Below are 25,324 nucleotides of genomic sequence, written 5' to 3'. Positions count from 1 at the left end.
TAATTAAAGAATGAATTACTGAAGGTAACCATGTTATTACCGCATGCATCTGTCCGTAAATGATGAATGCGTTCGTTGAGAATATAACAAAAAAAGCTTAAGAGAAACCTGCGCGGGCGAGGGTGGCACGTGGGCAGGCAGATGTGCAAGCGCATCCCGAAGCATACGTCTCTTTATCTTACCATCTTACTGAGTATGCTTGCAGTTGAGATTTAAGATCCATTATTGTGCACTTTATACTTTAAAGGGCCTGATATAATCTCACAAAAGAAACTGCCAAGGGTCACGTTTCTTCGCCCAAAAGAACTAACACTTACCAAAAAAATACAATAAGCATGTTCATAAAGATTTTTGTGGGTATAGAAGCTGTACTTGAAGTAATGGGTGTCTAAGTCCCAAAGAGGTCAAGTCCGGCTGTTAGGACCGAGTTTTTCCATCGATTATGATCGCCTGTATCTCGTAGACGGCCGTCGCCTTTTACGGCAACCTGCACTTGCGCGGACTTAGTACTGACAACTGTGGGATAGTCGACATCAGTATCTGCGATAACTATCGACTCTCTAGGTGTTTTCATAATTTCTCTATCCTTACTCAAAGTATGGATATCGAGTACATAGTCTGTACCCATTGACTAAAATAGCCTTTGATATTACAGTCTACGATTCTAAAGCTCAACACACTGTCTCTGTGTGATTGATGTGCTTATTCACCAACTTTTGTCTTACACAGTGAGGTACAAACAAGCACTCATTATACTACAACTTCTTGTAAAGAAACAGCGGCAACTGGTTTTTGTTGTGTTTAGCAAAAAACGAGAAAACAAAAGTCTGCAGATGAAAGTAGTACTATTGTTGGTCATAATAACACGTTCCTAAAAACGAAAACAAGCAAAGTAATAAAGTATAACAATTTTACGCATCAGTGGAACGTGGCAACCAGCTTAAACATAGTTTGTAAGTGGCAAAATGTAATACAATACTTCCATTTGTTACCTTATTGACTGTTACTTGGTACGACAAACACATTGTTAACTTAACAGTTCTTAGGTAAAACGTATCGAGTGAACTCAACTCGGAATAATGTCTGAGAACGTTTTAGGAATATTAATGGGACACAGATACGTGTAAGCAGAAAATTATAACAGATGCCAAGCATCTCGAAATATATATTTAGCTTGCAGAAATAATATGTTACTCTTAAAACGAGGCTCGTGGATAATTATGTTGGTACTGAAAACAGAATCCGCTTTGAATAAATTACAACACAAAATATACTTACGTAGATGTAAATTATATTTCAAACAAGAATCTCTATAAGAAATAAGAAAATAAACATGTGGATGGAATAAATAAATCTGTTATACAAATTAAAAGAGGACAGCAGAGACCACATTTAGAAAAAAAACAAAATGAACTTCTAAATCCAGAAAGCAATCCAGATAAATTGGAATTTAGTGAAATGACAAAAACAGCTGGATCAACAATTGAAACAAATGCATTCGTTAATCAAAACAACCCAATAAAGATGTAGTCGTTCAATAGCGGGCACGTTCCAGCCACCTGCCCGACAGCTGTGTGAATTTACATCTGACGGTGAAAAATTACTCCCCTGACTAAATCCCACAAGTACGCAGATGTTTTTAAGTCATGGTGTACAAGCCACAACAACAATTTTGGAATTTCACTGGAATTAAACACTTTGGTGAAATGTAGTTTGAAGGCGCAAACTCGTTTATTTAATTGCAATAATTGAAGGTAGTTGGAGAATTGATCGCGGTGACGGTATTAGCGATGATTTAGAAAGCGCAGAAAGTTGATATGAATAAATGGTACCAAATTATTACGACGAAACGATAATAACTGTTGAAACAATTTCCAAGATAAACAAGTCAGTGTTTACTGTGCCTACATTATTAAAAAAATACTGGAGGAACATTTATTAAAGTTTCATCTTTTATCAAAGAAACAACATTAAAACCATCACAAAGGTAAAATTCGCAATAAGCTTTCAAGAGTTGCCAACAAGAAAAAAGTAACATAAAAACTTGATAGGAAAATAAAAATTAATAAATTCCGACCTCAGAAAGGCCTCTGACAACGTTAAGCTTCTTCATTACAGCATCTAACAGAGTTTCATTCCAACTTAATTTACTTCAAGAATCTTGACGGATTCATTTATAAAATTAATTCCTTGAAACGCACCCAAAGAAGGGACCTCTTAACTGAAAGTGCCAAAGACGAGCCGAGTCTAATATAATTAATCTCATCCCACCTTTAATCCCCTATTTCGTGCCCGATATTCTTCAAAGACCGTTTGTATCGTAACCTTGCGTACCCAAATTAAGTTCGTCCATGTGACTGCCACTTTTGTTTTCATTTACATACACATGTGCGTTACTCAATTCAATGAACATGTTTCGCCTAGCATACAGAATACATATGCATGTAAAATTCGTCCTACGTTTACACCCACATTAACACAAGTTAGCGACGTATCTATTCGGTAGAAGTGGTATCACATCTCCGACGGTGCGTCTGGAGAGGAAATTGAGCTGAAAATAAATCGCCCTTACAACGAACTTATACTAAAATAGTCAAACATTCGACGACTTCCATTTCTCTGCCACCATTACCATATCCTGTGCAGCGATGTGTTTGGCTGAGTGCGCGTGCCCATAACACTAAGTTACAAACATTTTTATGTCGCTTTTAAATTTTGTAAAAGCACTTTCCGATTCGAACCCTTCAGAATTAACTCAAATCATGTTGAGATTTTAATAAAAGTCCTGACACAATAACGATAAGATCATTCTTGCACCTGCATGTTTCATGTTGCATTTACCGCTACAATTATTGAAAGCAAATTAATTTGTTTTGTTAAGATGTCAAGTTAAACGCGAAATCGATCATATCGACCGACATAATGTGCGGTGGTCTGCATCTGAAGTTATGATTTCTTCGTCATTATATAATAACTGTTAATTATGGGAGGGAAGGTAATTTACTTCGCGCCAAAGCATTACAATATTGCTATTATATAGCATGACTTGGACATTGTGGCTTGACGAGGGGAGGTCCCGGTGACATTACATCGTTAATCACTCTCATTCTTCATAAAGAAAATTTTGATTTTCAATTTGAATGGCCCACACTGATTACCAAATCCAATACTTGTTGATAAATGACATTGGTTAATTAAAATTTCCAATACCAATGACTTGATGGGCTTTCTTTAACTCGGACAAGTTCATAATGGGTTGATTGAACGATGAGAGATATTGACAAACAGTTACCATTTCAAATACTCTACTCTCATTCTAATCTTTTTCTTTTATCCGTCATTTCTAATGCAATGTTAGTAACAAGTCTGAATTCCTTTTTATTGAATAAACAACGACGTAGGAAAGGATCCTTATGTCGATGGGAATTAACATCACCATCATTAGGATTTCCGACCATGTGAGATAACTCATTATTCCATAATTCATTCTCATCTAGTTATTCTTCCATATCCTTTCGCTCGTTAGGGGTTAGTTTAATTTCAAACATGGCTCAAGGTCCGGATGTGAGTATTTTTTATTTTGTTACTTTCCCATAGGGTTGTGCTTTTTATCATCCTGTTTGTATAAAATTAGGTCGGATTCGGTTTTGGTTACAGATGTTAGTTTTTAAATTTCCTCTGTTTTTGTTTTGACTGTTTGGGGTGGCTTTTTGTGTGTCCTTTGTATGTTTTTGTATGTATTACACTTAGTTTAGTATAAACATCTTCGTGTGATTCTTTAAACATGTGCTGATTTATTACTTAATATTTTTGTTTAACCGCTTCTGTGACTAAGTTGAGTAATATTACACTCATCTTTGTAATATACTGTTTAATTAACAAACTGTGATATGCAGCTTCATCAAAGCTTTTTTAATCACATCAAAATACACATTATCCCATTTTCTTTTTCATTTTTAGTTCAAAGCTTTGAAATGTAGGGCAAATTCATTACTTTGTAAAATAGAACAATTTCTGTTTTGCTATTTCTTTTCGTCTTCTGAATGTAATATGACGTCATTTTACAATTGTACCATCATGACTCAATTGTTTAGTTCACTGCGCTATCTCGTTGAAAGGTTGAAATGAGATCAATTGAATTTACGGTGTATTCTAGTGTAGCTAGTAATTCTTACTTATAAATTATTGTTACCTCAGTCTTGCGCACGATAGTCACGACTTTTAAACATAATATTGAGAAAAACGGATGTTAATTAAGACGACCTTGTGTTGAATGCATTGATATTACGTCATCATCTGACATTAACTTGTATAAACAATATAATTTATAGAATTAGGAATGTTTATTTATGGATAAAGTTAAAATTTACTTGTAACTATTGTTTTCTACAAAAGATGTTGCGATTTGCGATTTATATTATGCTTATCCATGGTCCCCAAAACGAGTAAAGTAGGTTAAACCACAGTTCTGCTAAAAGTCTGTAGCTTCTCAGTAGTGTAATTCACATTTGTGTTAACATAAACAATAAGCCAACACGACAAAACGACGCTTCTTCAGCTCCAAGTCTGAGACACAAATCTCGTGTAATACTGCTCTCGGTGTCATCTCGTACAGTGCTCCCGTTGAACACCTCACACCTGACGGGATGAGTGTGAATTGCAGGTACCTCACTCTGATTAATGTGCTGGCACACTGCCAGACTTGCTTGCAACAAGTCTGCGTCGCCTCCAATGAACTTTTACTCAGAAACGATCGTGTATTGTAAACAATCCGTTGTTGATATAAAAGTAAACGAACTTTGGACTTGAACTGATTGGAGATCACTGCTTGCTGGTTCTTTTGTAAATAAATACGATCTTTGCTAAAACATTCTTCTTGTAAATTCAATTCCTCGTGGTGTTCATAATTTGTTTGGTTTTGTCTATCACGTGCAGAAATAATATCAGACTAAATTGACTTTGTATTGTTATAATTGAAAGTTAAATCTTTCGGATCATCGTTACCATTTTCGCTATCTACTGATTCAAATCTACAAGCTTGTGTGCTAGGTGGAGCAACATCCTTACTATTGTTAAACCGAAAATAAACATCATCACACAGCTTTCTAACATATATCTAAACATACGAACACTAATAGTACACCTTGTACCATCGCTCAGACATTTTATCTCTCCGCCAAATCCGAAGACGTTCCTTAAGATTAAATCTCAGATAAAACCTTACCCATTTGCATAGCACCTAAATTAAAAAAGAAAAATGAGGTGTTTGATGTCCGATTATCTGCGCCACGATTTTTTTATTGCATTTAAAATGTTCTGGGTATTTTTATCCTGTCCGTCGTTAAAACTAAGTATTTTATTTAATCATCATTTGTCGCTGTTTCTCTTTGTTCCTCTCCATACTTTATCACGGTTTATTTCCTTGGCGTTGGCAGTTTGCCGACAGACTTTGGAAATGATGCGACGGTTGCGGTTGTAATACAAAATTATTATGCAACTGGAAATTTTGTTAAAATATTTGACAGTTATTTTATAAAAAGTGGCAAAGGTGGCATATAAAAGAAATGGATGTCATCACTCGCTAAACGTTACACGAGCGTCGTCCATGTCACAGGTGGCATGTAAAACACATTTAACGATATTAAAATTTTCTTTTACTCTTGTGAGATGTTGTAAGGGCACAGTTTAACTCGTGTATCCTCGTCGCTGTCTCACGTGCTCTTTTTAACAAAAGTGCATCTGTCTCGAGAACTTCGACCCATTTCGTTCCGTCGAGCTACGATTAGTCAAGGTGTCCATTCCGGGCGATGTTGTATCAAGCAAAGACACTTGGTGTAATCTCTGTACCATATTTGGCACTGCAATTAGCTGTCATTTCATTTTCCTTTGTGCATGTTCTGTTTGTGTAATTTGTATGAATGATGCATTGAGTCGCTTGTGTTTGTTTAAGTTTTTAACATGTGTTCACGTATTTCATGCCTATGTTTAATCTATATGTAACATTGCATTGTTTAGCGTTATTGTTACTTCATCCAAATATTTCTCTTCAATTAATCTGATCATGTTCTCAGTATCTTAAATACTAACTTGAAATATTGTACCAGTTTGGTTATCTTTATTGTCTGAATTGATGGTACCATAAATCCTATTATCACTTAACCCCTTCAAAGCGAATAGTGAAAAAAGTAATCGATTAATTCAACACACGATATATTATTCGAGCCTTTCGAAATATAAGACAAGATCTTCAATCGATTTGTCAATAGTAAAATAATAAATCAAGTGCATTCGACGAATTTAAATGAGCTTCGATTGAACCGCTTCACCTGTACGATATTTATCTTAAAATATGTAAATAGCTATGTTGTTTGGTTTGTATTTGATACATTCTGAACTAAGATATTTTATTACCGTTCGTTAAGATGCAAATAACTCTGCTAATCGTGGTATAAATCTTCAAATTCCTAAATTAGGTATTAGTCAAACGATCGATCAAATAGTCAATAATTTTCTGGTTGAAGCTTTCTTTCCAACGGTATTTTGGTAGCAACGTCTAAATATTTACTTAATGTCTTCTCAAACAAAATTAAAAACAAACTTTATAAGATCACGTCTTCTCAAGGCGTGACCACTCGGTTCGTCCACTACTACCTTAAGACCGTAATAAAAACTAATTAAGTGTTACGAACAAAGGATACGGTACAAGAACATATTATTACCGAGTTATCAGCTAAACAAAGGGCCGATGTGTCTAAGAAAGCCGTTTTAATGACTCCATAAGCTCCACGAAGCGTAAACAATGACTACATGAAGGTAGAAACACATTTATGTGACGCTACGACATTTGAGGTGTATGGAAACTGATCCGTATCAATAGAAGATAGTTTGGTAACGACTTCGGATATAGATGAAGTGCCAAATTTAGTCTTTAATGACAATGGTTTTAGGGATCAAAATACAATATGTAGGGATGTTCTGGGATGTTTCATAATGCATACAAGTAAAACAAAATTTTATGAATTCCACCAAGGAAAGACATTCTTAGTAGAATTTCCAAAGACACCAATTTGAACCCAAAAAAATAGGGAAACCTGTTCCCAGGTTTCTGTTATCAGCCAGGATGCGTGTACAACGTAAGTTTAGTATGTCGTAGCTATCACTGAGCGTGTCCACAGTAATTTATATTCACCCAGTGACAGCATGAATACTCAATTTATTTCCGACGATAATGTCAACCAACCAATGATTATCATCAGACCTACCAGTACCCCTGAGGTAACACGATACCAAATATCTGTCATCGGTAACACAATTGATTTTTGTTTGTTCAACTTTGGGCACTGCATTTGTCATCTGGTGGAATTCCTTACACATTTCCATGTTCCCAAGAACTTATTGAGCCATTTGTCAAGTTTTCTTACCTTGTTACGAAGGAATTTGTGTTAGAATTCGTATGGTTTATTGCTTCGACAGTATCAATAATTTCAACTTTAGTAGCAGCAGCAATGATATTAAAATTAAACTGCTTATTACAAGCAATCAGCGATTGTCGTTCCTATATTTTACTGGAGCTATTATTACGTTACGTTTTTAATCTCATTACTTCAATAAGTACTTTACACAAGCATCATGACTTAACTTATTACACATATTTGACTTTCACCATTCCAATAATGAATTTCAGAATGCTCTCGTATCCAAACATTATGATTATTAATTGAAACCCATAATAAATATTAACTTTTAGAAATTGGATGAATATACAATAGAATCGGAGTTACTACACTTGACAGGCCAATCCATCATACGACGCTTGTACGTACTATGAGTACAGTTAAACCACCTCCGGTCCAATCAGGGTTTTTATTTGATGTCAACGGCCGCTCAATAACGAGACGGGGAACAGAATCACGCCGTAGACACACACACAATCAAACCAAATAAAAATTATATTAATCACTATCTTTTACAATAGACGTTGTGAAGCGAAAAGGCATTTTTTATAGTAACTAGAACTCGTTCGTTTTTGCATGATACGCAATTACGACTAACGACTCTAATATGAGCTCAATACATTTTCGCCATGTCTCTATTGAACGCATTTTAACGGTATTAAGTATTCAGCTTTCTAATGCGAGCTTTGTCGTGAGGCTTTACATTTGGCTTAACATTCGATGTGTTTATCAGATTTATCGATACAACAATTATGAGCATGTCATGACGCTTCACATATTTCGAAACTGCATAATCATTTCTGAGCCGAAGTGCGTTCGTGGAAATACAAATCGATAATGTCTCGACATTTATGGTCGGTGTTCCGTTACGTATTGATAATCACTCAGAGTATCGTCATCGTGTTAACAACTGCTAACAAGCATACCATCGCTACAAATCACAGGAATTTGCATTGTCGTGTTATTATGAAGACCACTTGAATTTCCATGTAAGACGTTAAAAATACACTGACAGCTCAAATACTTATTTTACTTTTGGAAAGGTCCTTCTGCGACCTCACGTATGGGCCCTCGCCCAAAAAAACAGAATACATTCACAAAGAACAAGAGAATGTTTTAATAACTGTCAGACCTATCATGTTTTTGTCAGGGAAATCTCGTTAAAAATTGAGAGGAATGCACAAAAACTGGCTTTCATTTAAACAGCTGTCCGGTAAAAAGATAAAATAAAGGCCCTCACAACGTTCGTGCACTCGAAATGCAAACGAGACGACAGAGATTGGCAAAATTCTGTCACAACGTGCGGTGTGCCTGACATTCCCAATTTACGTCCTCACTCCGCTCCGCGCTCGAGACTGTAGTAAGTTGTAACACACTTCTGTCGACTTGTAATATTGTTTCCTATTTAGTTTTTGTTCACATTATTATGTCATCGTGTAATAAATTGGATGTAAGCGGTCGCCATCAATCTCGTTAGCTTCAGTAACCTGTATCTACGTCAATGTCAATGGCTCGACAAGGTGAGGTCGTTTACTATCCATTGACGAATGATTTGCAATTTCGTCGACCGTTCCTACATTTTGTCGAGTCTTTATAGCGGACCGGGTAACGATAGCCTTACTCGTGGCCCGGGGTAATTTAGGACTATCAGTTGGCCCCGCTTTCACTACTGATGAATGACCCGGGTCTCGCGTCCCTTCACACTTCATGACGTGCTATTGAGCGGCACAAATCGCTTCCCTTTCATCGCTCTCGCTGTCTTGTTTACAAGAAATTTCATTTTAAAGGCTCTCGTTAAGGTGTCAACAGCGGTGGCGTCTGCTAAGACTTCCAATAAGACTTTGCTTCGGTCGGCAGTATCAATTTCGCAACCGGCAATTGCTCTGTCAGTTGCGAATTATCAATGCAACAATTACGGCTTTCGATGTTGATCTGTTATTACCATACGTCTGGTATCCGATGCCCGGGGGACTCGGCAGATTAATCGATTGGATAGTCACTTTCTCTCATGCTGGGGTCAGGTATTGTTGGCACTAATGTGACTGGCGATTGCCGGTGGTCACCGTGCGAAAGTGCCTGTTGTTTAGTGTTATCAGTTTGTGGATTTCTCTGAGGCATAATGGATGAACAGGAAACTTAATATTCACTTCCCTATCTTGATGTCCAATTAAATGGTACAATGGCTTGAATAGAAGTAACGTAGGTTGTGTTTTGTGTGCAAATTAGTCGCTTACATAACAGTATGCTAAGTTATTAGACTATCGACATCCGCATCTCTTGTGATATTTTAGCGAACACGCTATAATTGTCTGGACCAACACGGGTGTTTATTTAATCAATTATTATGAGGCTTATTTTATCTCGGGGCGCTGGCCGTTGACTATTTTCTTGGTACGTTAATGTAATGCAAATTCGATTTATAAGCATTGAAGCAGGTGTTAATACTAAGAATACTAATTAGTATTAAGATGTTTGGTATTATTAAAAATATCTGGCGCCACCTATATTAACAGTGAGACATGTTCCAGTCTTCTTAGATTTTTTAGTCGCTGTTTATGGACTAAAAACTTACGATATACCTACCATTAGATAAACCCAATTTGTTCGTATTAAATAACAGTTATTCTTAAACTAGATTACATAGGAAATACAACTCGTTATGGAACTAGGTAAACTTAAAATGGCGTTGAAGAAAACTCGGCATCCTATTTAGCAGTTTAATACGTTGGTGTTAGTAATTGCTTGTATTTTCTTCTAATTAGAGTTGATAATTAGACAGCAATTGTAGGGTAAGCTTTCCAAGTGCTTTCTCTAGTTTAATTAACGCTATCAATTGTGAACTGATTGGTTCTCGTTGTCAGTTCCCCGTACAATATTCACTAAACGATTCGAAGCTTCAATTTACTTTAATGTATTGAGTTTGGGTTATTTTCTCGTGTGAAATATGCTTAGTAGAACATTATGTTTTATTCTTTTAATAGTGTTGTTTTACGCTATATTTGGTATACAATGATTTTCTAGGTTCTACCGTAGTAAAATTTGCATACCTATTTGTTATTTAGCAGATACCGTTTTGTTTCCATTTAGCATATCTGTGTTACAACTAAAACTTGATTCTAGAAGTTACGTACTGAACTTTGTGTCTTCAGATTTCACAATAAATCCAATAAGTACATTAAATTAATTAATCAGTGCAATATTCAGTCCTACATTATACCCTTAAATACCTGAAACGTTGCCAAAGCATGTCACCAGAACATACCCTGTAATTGGCTTATTACGTAAACTGATAGCAAGTCCTCACCATCACGCGAGTTCATTCAAAATTACAAACAAACTTTATCGATCTGAAGACTTGGTATTTACATTTTGTACCAATCTTAATGGATATCAAGTAGGTTAAAAGCTGTAATAATGTACAAAGTTATTTTGGTAAAAGGACCAAGGGAATACTGAGTTGAAATCTTGTCCTTGAACTCGCCTACATTTTAATGTTAATCGAAATTCGGCCTGTTATTGTTTTGACTATTGTCTTTGTTAAAATTCAGATCTAAATCTTACAGTTTACGACTGGTGACATCTATTAAATTAACCAAAACGGGACTCTTTCTTTCTTGGTGACTTAGTTTCGGAAAGGAATTTTATTTGCAATTCAAATAAGTACGTAATAGTGGTATTTCTTTGCGAGTTTCCTTTGTAAATACCGATATGTAGATAAATCGGTTTACGATCAGTAATGACATTGTAAATATTATTTATTATTGTAGTTTAACGATAACTGCTTGTCAGCAATGTCTTTGTACATTGGTAATTTACGTTCGTGATGCTAATTATCAGTTTTCTTACACCTACATACAGAGTGTTGTGGGCTCAATAAGTCACTGAAGGTCATTGACACACAGATAATATTAATTGGCCCTAACAACTGTTTGATGTCAAATAGTATGAAGTCCAACCTTTTTTCGGTTTCCTCCTTTTGATTTTTTTTTATTTTCTTTCGGCGTAATGGTTGTTTTCCTAGCCGGAAGCGGTTATTAAAAATAATAAAACGGATGAGAAAATAACGTTTTATATTTGGAACAATCTGAAACGTTCGCGATATTTGTTTTTATTAATGAAATGACTGCCTCATTGGCCGAGTGGTTGCAAGTGCGACTGCCGGGCAAGGGGTCTCGGGTTCGATTCCCGGGTCGGGCGAAGTATTACTGGGTCTTTTCGGATTTTCGAAAATTTCTCAGTAGTAGCACGGAGTCTGGAAATGTGCTCGGTATATGGCAATAGGCTCACCACTTATTACATGGGACTTACAAAATACATTGTAAAAAGTGGGTGTACATTTTACAGTGGCATTACGTGCTATAATGTGCACCTCTGCCTAACCCTTCGGGGATAAAAGGCGAGACGCTATAAAAAATAAAAATAAAATGAGATTTATTATTAAGTGTTTGTCTTAGTACAAAGATTGAATGGATAACAAACAATGTTCAAATGTCAGTGAGCTTGAAATATTATACAGGAGGCGCGCTATTTTATGTTATACAGGGTGAGCCATAAGCCACAGAAGCCAATTAGCAATTCTAATAGCAGTTGTGTCGAGCTATCGCGAGCTCATGCTGAGCTGCATCGTAGATGGATCGCTCTTAGAGTTTCACTAGCAAACACTAATATTTGTATCTTTGCTTATTGTGCTATAGAAGCTAGAAAATCTGTAAGACTCGCTGATAGATTTATTTGGTTTATAAATTCCACATAGAGATAGCGATGAAAGCTGCCATTCTATTAAATGATTTGCGTTGATTCTCTTTGTAGTTGCGTTATAGTTTTATTGGTGAGTTCTAGGTACAAAGTTAGAAAATAAGTTAATAATTTCAGATAAATATTAAATTGATGCATTTGTCCATCAATTACGCTGAAAGTACAGAATGGATTTTGATGATATTTGGTATACAGACTATGTAGGAGGTTATAGGCTGACTTGGGTTATAGAATATTTTTTATCTCGAAGCTAAAGCAAAATATAAGGAAAAACATTGTCTAGCAATCGGATTATCGTCTTAACATTCATAATATAATAAACCTATTAATACTTATACAAAAATATCCATGTCTAATTACGAATTACTTTCTTTGTACGTAATACCATTATCACGTATCTACAATTAGTTCAGGTATCTTCAATCTGGGAGTGGCTTCAAGTATTTCATATACAAACGTAATATATGTATACCTACATGATACATAAATATTTATCGTATAAATCCATCTTAGATACCTAAATATTTGTTTTAAATATCACGTAGCGGCAGTTGAATATGATGTTCATTACATTAATATAATTCTGTGACTGTGGTCATGTTCTGTAATATAGGTACTTTGTGAATGTGTGAGAGAGTCATGCTTCGGCACGAGCCGGCTCGACCAGATTGATACTACGGCCTCAGAGACAACCGACGTGAAACAACGCTTGCGTTGTGTGAGTGAGGTTAGCAGAGTCCCAATGCCCCCCCCCCATCTCAATCTTGCCAATCCCTGTAAGATATGATCATAAAAAGGACCAAACCAAATTATTTTAGCTATTTCTTTCAGTTCTCAATATTCACATATTAATACACGATTTATAAACAAGTACACTACGTATGTGTAAACATGCTAATTCAGCTCATCATGCCATGCTGTGTAAATAGTACATAATAGTAATAACATACGAATGTGCATTGAGTCATTTCATTGGCAGAATGTCGCAAACTCATGTTGAATTCAAAGATATCAAATGTCGCCTCTTTTAACATTGTAGTTGAATAGACTATTTATAAATGTTTTATTTTTATTAAACTTTAACTTATTTGTATTTGAATTCATTAAAACAAACATACCGGCCGAATTAAGAACCTCCTCCTTTTTGGGAAGTCGGTTAAATAGATAATGGTACAATTGCTTTTCATGGATCACAGTAAATCAAATAGGTACGCCTCATATTTGATGCCTGACAATCCCATAAACTTCTTTCTGTCCCCAGCTCCAGTGTAACAAAAATAAACCTTGATGATGGAACCTACTGCAAGTTTACAAACTAAGCATTTACGAAAAGTATCGTATGACATTTTTTCAACACTTAATTAATTGCGAGAACTGACAGCTGATTACGGGGTTAACGACCGCGGGATGGTCATCCCAATTTATTAAGTAAATGTCTGTAAGTAATTCCAAAACATTACTTTCGTTGTACTGGACATGAGAATGTATAGTTTTATTTTAACTTGAATATTCTTTCCTTTGTTATGATTTGATTAGATAGGACATTATCGATATCTAATCACAGGTAATTCCGCGAGCAAAGTTCTAAGATATGTGTCAGATTTGTCAGCAGTAAAAATTGTTTTAGGTCAAACATACTTTCAAACATTCATTTATTACAGAAATGTAGCTGGCCACTTAGAAATGGAATTGACACATTCGAAAAATATAAATGACGTACATTCGATAGTTAAATTTTGTTTTCGCTCCAAATTTCAATTTTCGAATGCGTCGCAGTCGGCGGTAATTTTCCATGTATTTACGTTGTCGTTGGTCCAAACGCCATATTTGGTTCACGTTACCCAACCGAATGCATGCATCATAATACATTACTGTGCCTTGTGTTGCAATCGCATGGCGTGTATTCCCCCATTAACCCACAACTTACACTGCACCACCATTTACGTACTGATCATTAAGAATACTTAAATTGTTTTCATCATTTAATCATAGTTTTTATTCGTTTATCGAAATTGTTTTATGTCGGCTCTCTGTGTCCGTTAATTGACACTTAAGGTGTGTATATTTCTTGATTTTTCTGTGAAAATAACGAGCCTTTACGAGTGCCAGAAAATACCTTATTGCATTTATGGCTATATAGAGAAATTCAGAAGCTTTAAGTACCTATTCATTCGCAGTATATTTCTGAAAAAGTATGCGTATTTCCATAGTCTGTTAATTAGAAAAAGAAAGCCGAGTTTGTGTGATAAATCATTAAATACGCCGCGGTATTCTCCCGCGAGTCTAAATCTGATACTTTATAACGCAAAGACCCTTATCAAATAAGATTCTCATTATCATATTCTCGTAGAACCAAATAACTCCGAAGTACAAAATGGAATGAACGGCCATCAGTTTTACATAAACAAATACGGAATTAGCAGCCAAAACATGGATCCCATTACACTTCACACTGTTGTAAACACAATTAAAATTACAAAAGCGTTATAGTACATAATCAATGGGTTTCGTAACTGACGCGACGGTTTCCGGCGCCCAAATCTTTGTTTAAAACCTCATTCAGAATAAGTGCCGGGTAAGTGGCACTGCCACTTATAAAAACTATTTTTAAACCGACCATTTCGAGTGCTACTCTAAAGCGCTGGTAGCCACCAAGTTTTCGGTTTGAGAACCGATTACATTTTTGCGATAACTACTTTTTCAACTCGAGTTTTTGGAAGTCAATATGCTTATTTAAATGAAGAGAGTATTTATAAAACTTCAAAAGAATATGTTTGCTAAAAGTAGTTCAACCTACATTTTTTGCGCGTATCCGCAAAAAAAAATGTACTGACATACATTTAGTGTATTCTTAAGTCTACAACTCTGTTATATTTCATAACAAATGGCTTCTAGGTACTTACATGTTCGTTCTAGTATACGCTTGACCGGAATAAACAGAATTGTTTGAGATGTCGCAATAGTAATAAAGTCGTCACGGAACTTGGTAAGCTGGTATGTTCTCATATAATTCGTTGCGGTCGTCACAGGGGGAAAGGTTACAATGCTGGTCGTAACTCAAACCATATTAATGACAGCAATTAGTCACTAGTCTAGAAGATCCTTAGACTTTCTGTCGGGGCAAAAAATCGTGCTAAAGTACGCAACATGCGGCCATAAATGAAATTGTCGTGTCTAGTTTGATTCTTGTTTCAACTGACTTTGAATTCAAATCTTATACAAGGGATTGAAAGCGTAACTGTGGACGGTTATTTACAGATTTGAATTCTGTAATTTTGAAAATGGAATTCGCAGTGTTAAAGTCTTTGCCAGCATTGCAGCTTCATAAAGTGAGACAAGCAACGAAGTAATACTACATATCTCTTTTATTTCTTTTTCTCTCAACCAAGATTAAATCTAGTCTTCTAAGATATTTTTCTAAAGACGAAGGTTTCTCAATTTCGAAACCATCAGCCGTGTCTAAATAGATTTTCAACGCGTTGTTTTTTACCAATAGCCAATATAAAAGTGTCTTGTGCAATGGTGTTGTTGTTTTCATTACAAGTCCACGGTTTATTTCACGCACGAGCGACTCCTGTTCGTTGTAAAATATCTCTAGGCTATGATAGGCAATAGGATGATAGACAGTGATAGGTGAAATGCAACTTGTGACGATGGTGAGAGTTTTTACCTTATCTATAGAATCTATTATAACCTAGCACTAGTTTCTATTCTACTTTTAATAAACATTTCTAAAGCAAATACAAATCAATAGACTAGAAATGTCCAGAATCAAAAACGATAATAATTATTACATCTTTAATGAAGCAGTAAATGAAATAGCCAATAATTTTCACTTGTAAAATCATTAAATAAACATGTATAAAAGACAACAAAATCAAGAATTCATATTTATTTACTGCCGTTATATCTGCGCTATGAATGAGGCGAATAAAGATTCAAGCGATAGAAACAACGAGGCACTGCCGCAAGGCACACGAGTATTTAGCATTGACTTATTGAAATATTGAACATTAATATTCAAAATGCTGTTCCAAAGGCAATTTCTAATTGCTTTGAAAATTAGCAAAAGTGTATTAAATTAATGGTCTCGCCTGCAGCGGTACACACGGTGGGTTTACCTTTGAGTTTTTTTTAAATTGCTTCTTTATCGTCCCTGGGCTTCTATACAATTATATGGTAGCGGTTTCAAAAGTGAAAGTCTCTTAATCTCTGTGGGTACCATTAAGGTTTGACTGGACAAGTAGTTCGAAGAAAATGTTGGGGACAAGCTTACTGATTTGAAGCAGTCTCAATTTTACATTCCATACTTAGCTAGCCTTTGGAAAAATACCCTTTGGTACATCTCAGTGGCATAATATATTGAGATCCCCTAAACCAATGAAGCAATTCGGTAAATGTTAAAAGAACTTGAATAATTCAGCCAAAGTAAGACAAATTGAACCGAGTATGGTACGTGGGCGCATGATGCAATCTCACAAATTTTATCTGTTCCACGCTTTAATAATGATAAATACATCAGAGTTTATGTAATAGTACGTGATGCTAATGATTATGGTGCATTTCATACAAATGTATCTACAGTAATGAGGCAGAGATAAATTAAAGCAGAATTTGTTGCTGCAACCAAAACCAAATAAATGATTAGCAGTATACAATTCTTTAATGTTTCCGCGTCATCATTATCATCTTTAAGTTTCTTTTGTACCTCTTCTTCATCTAGATTGAGGTTAATACTAAGTCTCAGATTCAGCTCTACATCATAAACCCCTATTCAATTGATAAAACCCCAGCAATCATCATTTATCTCGCCTCCTCTTTCACTTCAATTACAAAGTTCTTTTGAAATGAAAAAGAGACAGCAACATCGTTAAGAATTCATTAATGAGTCTAATTGACATCACTTCATTCAGCTTGATTGCCTCGTTGAGTCTTAATTGGTATCAAGGCTACAATTTATCTATCATTTACTTACATAATCATCAGTCCTACTTCTTCAGCAATGAAGATGTCAACCCACTCTTATATTGCACTCAGACTTGCAAGGCTAGAACTAATCTCTTGTCAATATTTTTGCAAGTCATATCCTGTCAGTTTGCCATACCACTCAAGTTTATCGTTCTATGCAAATTAACGAGCATTTTAACAACTTAACCTCAATAATTTACCAAAAAGTTAGCAAGATTGAAAACATAACATTTGAAAACTTTTAAACTTCAATTGTCGCTTTCTCAAAACATTCGACTGCTCTTGAATAAGGATCAAGTTGACGTCGAGTGTCCTAACAAGCAGGAAACGCTACCTAATTCGATAATTGTTCGAATTCCGTCTCACTAATCGGATAGTTTCCGAGGACAGTAGTGGACGCCAGTAGGCAGGCTAGTGCAATTGTTGGTAATTACGTGTCGGTCATTAGCCACTTGAATTGGCGGTCGAGTCCCACTGGCTCCCTGTGTGTTTATCACTTGAGACACTCGACGTATGTTTACAGTTCTAAGCGAGACTAAACAAGTATTTTATATAATGGTATGATTGTGTTACGAATGTGAATTATTTAATGTCTTTATTAAATAAACGGCTTTTCAAGGCTAAACCAACGCTTCGTTTGACAAAGCTCCCTGCCTGTTCATTGTATCTAATATAAAAAAGTTTTACAATAACACAAAGTTTGATGCTTGAAGACAAATAAAACACCGTGCCAGTTTTCCGTAATATGAAAAACAGAAAAATAAAATCGACAAATTATGACCCGTTAGAAATGTAATAAGTTAGTAAAAAAAAACTTTTTCCATGAAAATTAGGCCTGTCAAACGTTTCTGCGTATAAACGTTTCGTGATGGTATCAATAGATTCGAGTTTACCGCGGCGTCGGGGATGGTAAACAAATTTTATGGGCATGTTGCTCACAAGGTGCACTAGTCACGGCATTGTTGTTCAACTGCTGCCTTACACGCACTTAACACTATGTGACCAATCGCAGCTCACCCTCTGTAAAATGAAACATTTTATTCACCAGAATTCGACATCTACGAAAAACAAGAAACACAATACCAAGAAGCGTTACTGCTATCTTATAACAAGCCAAATTTTCACTAAAAAGTGTTAATTTTATTACCATAATAAAAATAAACTTTAAACATATGCTTATAATGAAGTTCCCAATTAATTTACACCTAGCATATCTTGTGACACTACATGTGAATCATTATCATAGTCGTGATGTGCCGCTTACATAGTGTTTGTTGTGTGACTGACAACTCACCGTCGCTTGTTCAAACGTGTGCTACACCAGTGTTTACTTCACCGAGACCATCATCACCTGTGTGAACCGTCGTGCAATCCAGGATACACTTGTAAACTCGATATTCAATTTGAGCGTTTCTTCGTCAGGTCACTAATTGGACATCGGTTAAAAATGACGATTGACAGAGCTGGCCGGCCGCCAGCCCCCCGGCGTGCCTCCTCTACGTACAGGAGCTACGATGAACTCGGAGTCATAGATCGCGCGAAACCTCTCAAGTACCGACATGGAGGTATTGAAGACCTCACCGGAATAGAACAGATTAGAACCTTCCGAACTTACGAACCACAAGACATGGATGATATCACTGTCATTAGCTCCGAAGAAGTACCAAAACCGAAAAAGAAAATAGCTGAGGGTCTAGCTAATGGTTTTAGAAGAACGTTTTCTGTAAGAAGTCGCAGAGAAGAATCAGAAGGCATACCGTTAGATACTTTCAATGTGACTTGTGAGGAGAACTTTGCGACTGTTAGAGGAGCGCCTTTCGGAAGGCGTCGGTCTTTGTCGAGGGATAGAGGTTCCTCGCTGCTAGGCAGAAGTTCTTCGGAGGGCGATGTGAGGATGGTCCCACCTCGAGCCCCACCGGCTGCGCCCGCGCCTCGTCTCCACCGCTGTCTACGAGCACTTGGCGGCAGTTGGAAGAATCTTTTACTATGTGAGTCTCCGACATATGTGGTTTCTCTGCTTTCTTTATTAATTCTGGATATCCTGACGACAGACTCGCGCGAGGATTAACCGCTAAGCAACCGCAGACTGTTGTAATTAACATCATACATTAACCATGTCTAAAAACGTTACCAATGCGTAAACATAACTCTTAACCTTTACAAATCCGGTTTCTGCTCATTATTCTGTTATTTAAATGGTAGTTAACCGTTTACTGCTCTCGCCTTGTCCGGGTTAATTATTGGTGTGACGGGAACAAATGACCACTAGGAGCTTAGTTAGTTTGAACCTGTGATTAACCGCGTAGCTTAACCGAATTAAACGCTTTCTTTTATGTAAATTAACTGATTGTTTGTACTAGCAAGTAGGGTGGTAATTAATCTCGGATCAGACAGTGCCAGTGTGGTTGTATTTTATTAGAAAATGATAGCGCTTAATTAAGTTTGACATAATAGCCGAATGATATCGATGGTTCATTAAAGTTTATTGTGATTTATCGCCCCATGGCGCCTGCCTTGACTAATTGACCATAAAATTTACTATAAAAAGAACAAATTAGACGATCAATCTTGTGTTTCGTAAACAAATCGTTGTGCCTATTATGTGAAGCCTAATTCTAGACACAAAACAGCGAGTGTCTGGCTTACTCGTTCGCATAATCGTTATCGCGGGGCTGCGATGTTCTAGGACGTAGCTTCCTATAGCCTTGACACTTAGCGTGCTCTCTACAATGTTTACTTAACTTTATCGCGTACATTTAACTGACAACATGTTACTTATAATGTTACATGTAGGTGGCAAATGTATTTAAAGATTTAATTTAATTAAAAATGTACAAGCCTTGAGTTTAATGGTTATACAAACATGTGTAGTACCAATATCCTGACCATATTTTGTAATAAAATTGAGGTTTACGCCTCTGTCTTCGCCTACAGAATCGTGTAGGAAGCGTATATCACATACTAAATTGTGTTTTAATGCTTATGTATGGTAAATTATTGTTTCATAGGCCCATATGGCTGTGTAAATGGTCATTTTATTTCTATTTTGACATTTTGTGGCTACCTCTCGACTATTTCATATGAGTTTCTGCTTATAAGGAATGTAACGTGCGTAAAATATTTGAGTCAAGTAAATATCAAGAAAATGGTAAATGAATCGTGGCATTTGGCATATATAAGGTATGTAAGCGTTTATTTAAGCCTGTGTTTCCTTGTAACGTTGCCTCGAAACGAGAGCACTCGGTGAAAACATGCTGACATAAGCTCCACATAAATAATGAACACATACCCTTTGTATTTGAGCGGCTGTTATCTCGTGTAGTGTCGTGTAAGCCATGCGAGCTAACCCCCGCGCTGCGAGTAGGCTCATTAAGAAAATTGCCTTTTTAATTTTCCGTTACACTGGCCTTACAGACCCTTGTCGAACAATACACGGTTAAGTGGAAAATGCTCCAGTTTTGTTCAGATAATATGTGTTAATATTTTCATGTGAGCCTTTATGAATACTTGCACTAACTAGAGCTAACAAGGCATACTTATAGAAGTATGTCTGCCATCATAATTGTAAAATTTTCTTTATTTGAAATAGAATATGAAAAAGAAATACATAATACCGTTTTAGCAAGTCGTAGTTAAAATTTATTACACGCTAAAGTTTTTCGAAGACAGATTAACGTCAAATCCAATGTTCTTAATAGTAATAATAACTGTTATTTGTATTAGTTTTATTGCGGCTTTTAAACTTCACATTCGAAGTTACGTTTCTATTTTAACGACCAATTGAAATATTACCAGAAATAAAGGTTGTTGTGGATCGAATATTTTGCTCTTAACATACGATCGACATTGATATTTCATCGTTTTGTAAGCAGTGAAGGGCCGGTCCTAAAAATTACCTCATTTCAGGGACATTTGGCACCAAAAACCACTATCAGTGTGTCAACCCCATACAAATAAAACATATTAATGTCGTCTACATAATCTGGCAGAGTTACAAATGTGCGAAACACCATGTTTACGGATATTTCACAAAGTCTTATGTAACATTTATTTTTTCCGTTACAATTTAGGGTTGACTTAAATAGAACAATTTCAACAACAAAGTAATTAATCTTCCGCATACATTTGGCAACAATACGATTAGCGGTCGGAATATCCCCTTTCCCTAATATCATTCTGAATATCCCTGTCCGCAATATCACGGGCGTTCGAGGGTTGTCCTGTCGCCGACTGTCCCGGATGGACACTGACAGAAGCTTGTAAGGCATTTTAGCGAAATTGCTTTTGTTCGTACATCTGTCGTTGTTCCTACCTTGTTAATTAATTATTTAAGCCATATTACGGATAAAGGGGGATTCGTGAACCGTGCGGAGATTCCCATAAATATTTCTGTTCACCGTAATGAATTTGTTAGAAATTCTCCTTATCGCTGGTTTATACACGTGTAGCTAATTTCGAATGCCTTGTAGTCTCACTCATTTTAATATTCCTGGGAATACTGACGGTGATTCATGCACGAAGGAACGAACACGTTACGCTACGCATAATTACTTACGTGAGTTGATGCATTTTGTGTTAACATTTCTCATCGTAAACAGAGGAAAATAGATAGGGGAACTAAATGAGAATAAATGTATTCATTAACAGTGAATTGGCAGTCATAACAGTGCTAATCTATTTTTATCTGGTGCGGGTCTGCCGAGCCACCTCACGTAGGCACAGGGTCATCGCAGTCACGTCAGTAGTGTTGAGCTGTGAGCATGATATCTGCACATTCCTCACGCAGAGCCAGTCTGTGCATTCGAATTATGAATTCCATGTTTTTTATTCCTCTTTTATAGTTGGAAAATTAAATGGCATTTCATTATAAATAGAAACTTGTATTTAAATTCCATTTAGTTTGATTTAGACCTTATTACAGTGTAAATAAGAGACATTTTTGAAACAAAAGTAACTTAGGAACGAATCTAAATGTGTAATGAAATCCCGATAAACATTTACATACGCACGATACAAAATGGCCGCTACCGCCAACACCCATAACTTGTACCAGAACATAACTGGAGTATAAAGATTACCCTCAGATTATTAGGTCAGAGCAAACGACACTGAGATTACACCACGACTCGCATGGCCGGTAATAAGGCCATAAGGCCATAAGCGGTGCCAATAACCGTCCACCGGCCTCCGAGGTACGTGTTTCAATGATCTCCGACGACATGTTTTGATGAATTTTATTAAGTCGTTAGATACAAGGACAGTTAGGTAACTTTCAGAGGATTTTAAACTAGATCATTGATGGGTATCCGTTTTTAAATGTGCGTCATTTTATGACAGAAAATAAAAAGTCAAAGTCACGCCTTTTATCCTCCGTGCTACCATTGAGATTTTTTTTTAAACCCAGTAATACTTTGCCCGACCGGGAATCGAACCCGAGACCCGAGTCCCTGAGTCAGGCAGTCACTAAGAATGAGAAAAACAGTGAAATGATACTAGTAAAATAATTAAATTACCCATTCAGATAACGAATAAATAACAATAAACCGTAAATAAATGTTGGTTAGGTACAAAATTATCTACAACATTATTAAACTATGAAGGTACTACAATTTCTGTTATAATGTAAACTATTGTTCCCATTTCCCAATTGTGGTGTAGAAGGTCTAAATTCATTACGTTATCAATATGCCTAGTTGGAGTCCCAACCTTCGTAATTAATAATAATAACGCGGTCAGGTCTGTTACTAATTTCCCGTCTTATGAATTTAATCCTTCTTGCTACTCTGCTTGCTTACAATTCATCAATTTCGGCAGACATTTTGGTTAGAATATTTGTTCTTGATATTTAAAGTAAAGTAGTAAACTAACTTGTTTGTAAATTAAAAAGTGTAGGAAATAAAAAGGCTTTTTTATTTCTTTTAAGTAAAGGCTGAATGTTTTGATTCCTTTGCCTATTTGCTAGTTGGTTACGGTGACATTTGTTGATTTTGAATATCGAATTCTGGTATTAGTCGTTTGTTTTTTTTTCTCGATGCAATCTTGGGTTTTAAGGAGGTTTTAAGAATAAGATTCTGTTAGTCTGAAATGTTTCTGATATTTAAACTTAAATACTATTTGATATTACTAATTAGGCGTAAGTTCTAAGTAATCTAAGTGCTTAGTTAGAAGTTATACAACTTAATTATAAGCTTTCGTATGGATTCCCTTAATCATAGTTTAACCTCTTGTGGGTATGATCGTTAACCTTGGTGTAATAACAGGTTATTTCGAGTTCCCCATACAATTACTTAAATGGTTAATTGTTAAAGTTAGAAATTAAACGGACTTAAGTATTGGGTCACTGACAACCTTATCAAAGTAACTCGTTGCTGTCACAACTAGACGATATACAAAAGCTTCCATGTCTTGTAAGAGTTTTTCATTTAATCCTCGATGATATTGCACCACCTAAAGGTTTGGCTGATAGAAAATGCTTACGGCATTAAGCCCACCTATGTACACATTCATGTGCATGAAGAGTAAAAGAAATAAAAAATATAGCCAGAAATGGTTAATCAATCAACTAAACTAACTAAAGTATTCTACATATTATTATAAGTGTTCTATTGACCGGTTCATTACTTATAGAGCAGCCGTTTAGTAGAACACCGCCCACACATTCAATCTGTTGCTTACGATACAAATGACACTGTTGCTGCCACTACTACTGTTCCAATCTCACTAATAATATTGTAAGTGAAAGTTTGTATGTTTCGATTTCTGTTAGGGAATTGGAAAATCAAATAATGATCTAATAATAAGTTGAATTTTATTTTACTATAAGATATTAAAAAGTAGATATAGGTACATGATGATGAAACACCATCAGTTTACAGACTTAAGTTAAGGCAATAGTAATTTCGATTAGAAAAAAAAACACATTATAAGTCTTTAACCAAATAGGAGACTAAGGTTGAGTTGTTGTAATACACAGGCCCAAAACATAATCCCCTAAACTCTAACCTAATCCCCAAAAAAGGTCCGGCAACGCACTTGTAACGCCTCTGGTGTTGCAGTAGATCCATGAACCGTGGCGATTGTTAACCATTCAGTGATTCGTATGCTCGTTTGACCAGCCCTGCACCCATAAAACGTTTATACAACTAAGACAATGGAATCTTTATACGGTTGTAATGTCATATAAGGTCAAAATAATAATAATATTATAAAACAAAACAACGTAGTACTACGCATATAAAACAAAATAACGAATGCATTGCATACTTCAAGTAGGAGTAATAAGACGCGATCAATTGTCCACCGGTCGGCAAATGTCAATTACAAAGCAATCAGAAGTAAATAGCGTGTAATAACAGTAAATCACGGCCTTGTTATTTATTTACTATGTCTTGTTTACTATGTATAGGAAACTTCCTCGTATATAAGAGAAAACAATTATTTATCAATTTTGTTTATCATTGTTATTGAATAATTCTAAATCTATTATCTATTATTATCATTCTAATTGAATGATTCTTACTTTTGTCCTATGATAAGCTATTCTTTTATAAGACCAAAACATAATATAATATCATGCAAACCTGTTGTATTTTGTGCCTAATAATTCTTGGCACAATACGAAGGAAAAAAGGGCTTAAATCATAGCAAGCTGTCTTTTACAGAAAGACCTAAATGATTAATTAAAGATCAACGAAAACGAAGCTTTTTGCATACATCAATAAGTATTTAATTACAACACCATGTAGGTAAGTTAAGGGACGCTAAGGTGTACTATGACGTAAGAGTCGGCCATCTTGTTTTGAGACATTTCGACTAAGGGCCAGTGTAGAATGGGTGGAGCGCAGTTTATGCCCCACGGTGTGAATAGTACCGTAAATTCAATTCGGTGGATGTATTATCAAGCGCCGCCATATACGGGCAAAAAGATACAGTTTACCTAGTTATAGTAAGTTATAGTTACATTTTGTGTCCAAGTTAGTATTATTTATTGAGCCAACCGGTGTTTGGATTGGACGTTTCAATTTATTCATTAAAATAAGGATTGAAATAGCATACAAAATTATGACTAGACTACATTCAGTGTCCTGAAATAAATCATCTTATGAATTAGGAAGGATACAATAATTTTGAACCGTTTAGCACCAACT

The 25,324-nt window shown here is 35.8% G+C and overlaps 1 protein-coding gene across 8 annotated transcripts in view; it reads left to right on the top strand.

The window, feature by feature from the left end:
• LOC118264716 (caskin-2) overlaps positions 1 to 25,324 on the top strand; it is a 255,675-nt gene that overhangs the window by 137,402 nt on the left and 92,949 nt on the right. For 2 of the 8 annotated variants that reach the window (XM_050704721.1, XM_050704720.1), the window contains exon 1: positions 18,600 to 19,165. The exons of the other annotated variants lie outside the window; for them this stretch is intronic. In XM_050704721.1, the coding sequence (XP_050560678.1) occupies positions 18,625 to 19,165 (541 nt within the window). In that variant the 5' untranslated portion in view covers positions 18,600 to 18,624. Of the gene's footprint in view, positions 1 to 18,599; positions 19,166 to 25,324 lie in introns of those variants that run through there. 8 annotated transcript variants of the gene reach the window in all.

This window comes from Spodoptera frugiperda, chromosome 26 (assembly GCF_023101765.2).
Source record: "Spodoptera frugiperda isolate SF20-4 chromosome 26, AGI-APGP_CSIRO_Sfru_2.0, whole genome shotgun sequence".
Taxonomy (NCBI): Eukaryota; Metazoa; Arthropoda; class Insecta; order Lepidoptera; family Noctuidae; genus Spodoptera; species Spodoptera frugiperda.
Note: the sequence above shows the minus strand (reverse complement) of the source record. Positions and strands in the feature narration are given on the sequence as shown.